This window comes from Arachis stenosperma, chromosome 5, assembly GCF_014773155.1.
Source record: "Arachis stenosperma cultivar V10309 chromosome 5, arast.V10309.gnm1.PFL2, whole genome shotgun sequence".
Classification (NCBI taxonomy): Eukaryota; Viridiplantae; Streptophyta; class Magnoliopsida; order Fabales; family Fabaceae; genus Arachis; species Arachis stenosperma.
This window is the reverse complement of record NC_080381.1, coordinates 131,415,701-131,417,873: the sequence shown is the minus strand read 5'-3', so window position 1 is coordinate 131,417,873 and position 2,173 is coordinate 131,415,701. Positions and strand designations below refer to the sequence as shown.

Below are 2,173 nucleotides of genomic sequence, written 5' to 3'. Positions count from 1 at the left end.
CTTGAGACAAGTGTGTAGTTCTCTTCATGAAGTGGCCGAACCTCCCTTATTTAATTGTCCAATCAATCCCCATCAATGCTCCTTTTCTTTTCCCTATAAAAACAAAATAAGGAAGGTGAAAATAATATCAAAACGACAATATGAACTTTTACGGCTAGAATTAAAAAAAATAAGAAAAGATTAAATTGTTTATTCATGAATTCCAACTAACTAACTAACTATTTGTGGGTCCTTATATGCATATTGGTGGCACCATGGGGTGACACCAAACTTAGTTTGGAGCACTGTGATGAAAAGTTTTGTTCAAAGCTCCCAAGACTAGCATGCATCTTGGTTTGCTTTGAACACCAAACTTGTTCCTCACTATATACTGCACAATAAGGTTTTCACCAAGTGTTTGTCAAGTTTGGGTTGGAATTCATAAATGTTGACTTATTCACTATCTTCTAAAAGCGTATAAAACATGGGTTGCCTCCCATGAAGCGCTTCTTTAGCGTCACTAGCTTGACGTTTCTCCCTCATCAGGGTGGTTGGTAATGCTTGAAGTCCTCCCCTCTCGCTGTGGACTTGTATCCATTGGTTGTATCAATGATCTCTACATGTTCCAGGGAGAGAACTCTGTTGATTGTGAAGACTTTAGGTAACTGAGATGGTACAGTGGGGAGATTAGGGGGAATATCTGGGAAGTAGGCTGAGATCACTCTATCCCCTGGAGAAAAGTCTTCCGTAGGGATCTTTTTGTTCCTCCACCTCCTTGGTACCTTCTTCCTTGTGTCTTTTGATATTGCCTTGCTCTTGATGACTTCTTCCTCTAAGGGGGTTTTGATGTTGTCTTCACACCCCTCTAGAGGTTTAGGTTCCTCCAACTTTTCCTTGAGCTGTGGTGGTTGCTGTTTCCCTTGTTTATCAACTAAAGGGGTCTCCAGATAGGTTGGGTGTGCTTCAGTGCTTGCTTCCTCCTTCAACATCTCATTATGATCTTTGCTTAGTTCCTTGTGCTCTTGGTCTGCTTCTTGTGAGAATTTGAAGATATTAAAGCTGAGCCATTCATCATGGATCTTCAATATTAGCTCCCCTTGCTCCACATCTATGAGTGCTCTGGCTGTAGCTAGGAAGGGTCTTCCCAATATGATTGGGTGAGTGTGACTCTCTTCCATGTCCAAGATGACAAAGTCTGTTGGGAGAAAGTATTTCCCAACCTTTAGCAACACATTTTCCACCACTCTTATTGCTTGCTTTTGAGTCTTGTTAGCCAGTCTGATGACCACATCTGTGGGTATTATCTCATTGATTTGCAGCCTCTTTACCATGGATAATGGCAGTAAGTTGATGCTTGCCCCCAAATCACAGAGTGCTCTATCGAACATTGTTTCTCCTATGGCACAGGGGATGTGAAAACTCCCTAGGTCTTTTCTTTTTGCAGGCAACTCAGGTTGAATAAGGGCACTACATTCCTTGTTCAACACTATAGTTTGGCCTCCTTTGAGTGAGCTTTTCCTGGGAAGAAGTTCCTTCATATACTTGATGAATGCAGGCATTTGTTGAATGGCCTTGATGAATGGTATGTTCACATGCAGAGATGCAAACAAGTCTAGGAACATTGAGTATATTCTCTTCCCCACAGCACCATTGAGCAGTTGGGGAAATGGTGCATAGAGCTTAAGCAACTCTTGTTGTGAGATTTCTGGTTCTTGGTGATCTCTATCCTCCTCCTCTGTTGAGTTGTCTTCAGGCTGTTGGAAGAGTTTGCTTTGCTTGTCTTCATCCTCTTGATCACTTGTAGTGATCATTTTGCAATCTTTCCATCTTACTTTCTTTGCTTCTCCTCTTGGGTTTTTCTCCGTATCACTTGGGAAGCCATCAGTAGGTTTGGGAATCTTCTCAGCTAAGCATCCCACTTGGAATTCCAGCTTCTTGATGGTCTCTCACTGGTTCTTAATATTGGCTCGCACCTCCTCTTTGAACACCTTGTTTTCTTGAATCTCTTAGCATATTCCTTCAAGTAAGGTTTCAATCTTAGAGAGCTTGTTATCAAATGATGGTGGATTGGGAGTAGAGGTGTTGTTTTGGTTTTGATATGGGTGTGGAGAAGTGTTGTTGTGGGGATGTTGATATGTCCTCTGTGTGAATTGTTGATGAGCTGCATTGTTGTTGGAGTTGTAACGTCTCTGGT

The 2,173-nt window shown here is 41.9% G+C and overlaps 1 protein-coding gene across 1 annotated transcript; it reads right to left on the bottom strand.

The window, feature by feature from the left end:
- Positions 1–521: 521 nt before the first annotated feature.
- LOC130981420 (uncharacterized) lies at positions 522–1,790 on the bottom strand. Its single transcript, XM_057905021.1, has one exon. The coding sequence runs from the start codon at positions 1,788–1,790 to the stop codon at positions 522–524; it is 1,269 nt and encodes a 422-aa protein (XP_057761004.1).
- Positions 1,791–2,173: the final 383 nt, after the last annotated feature.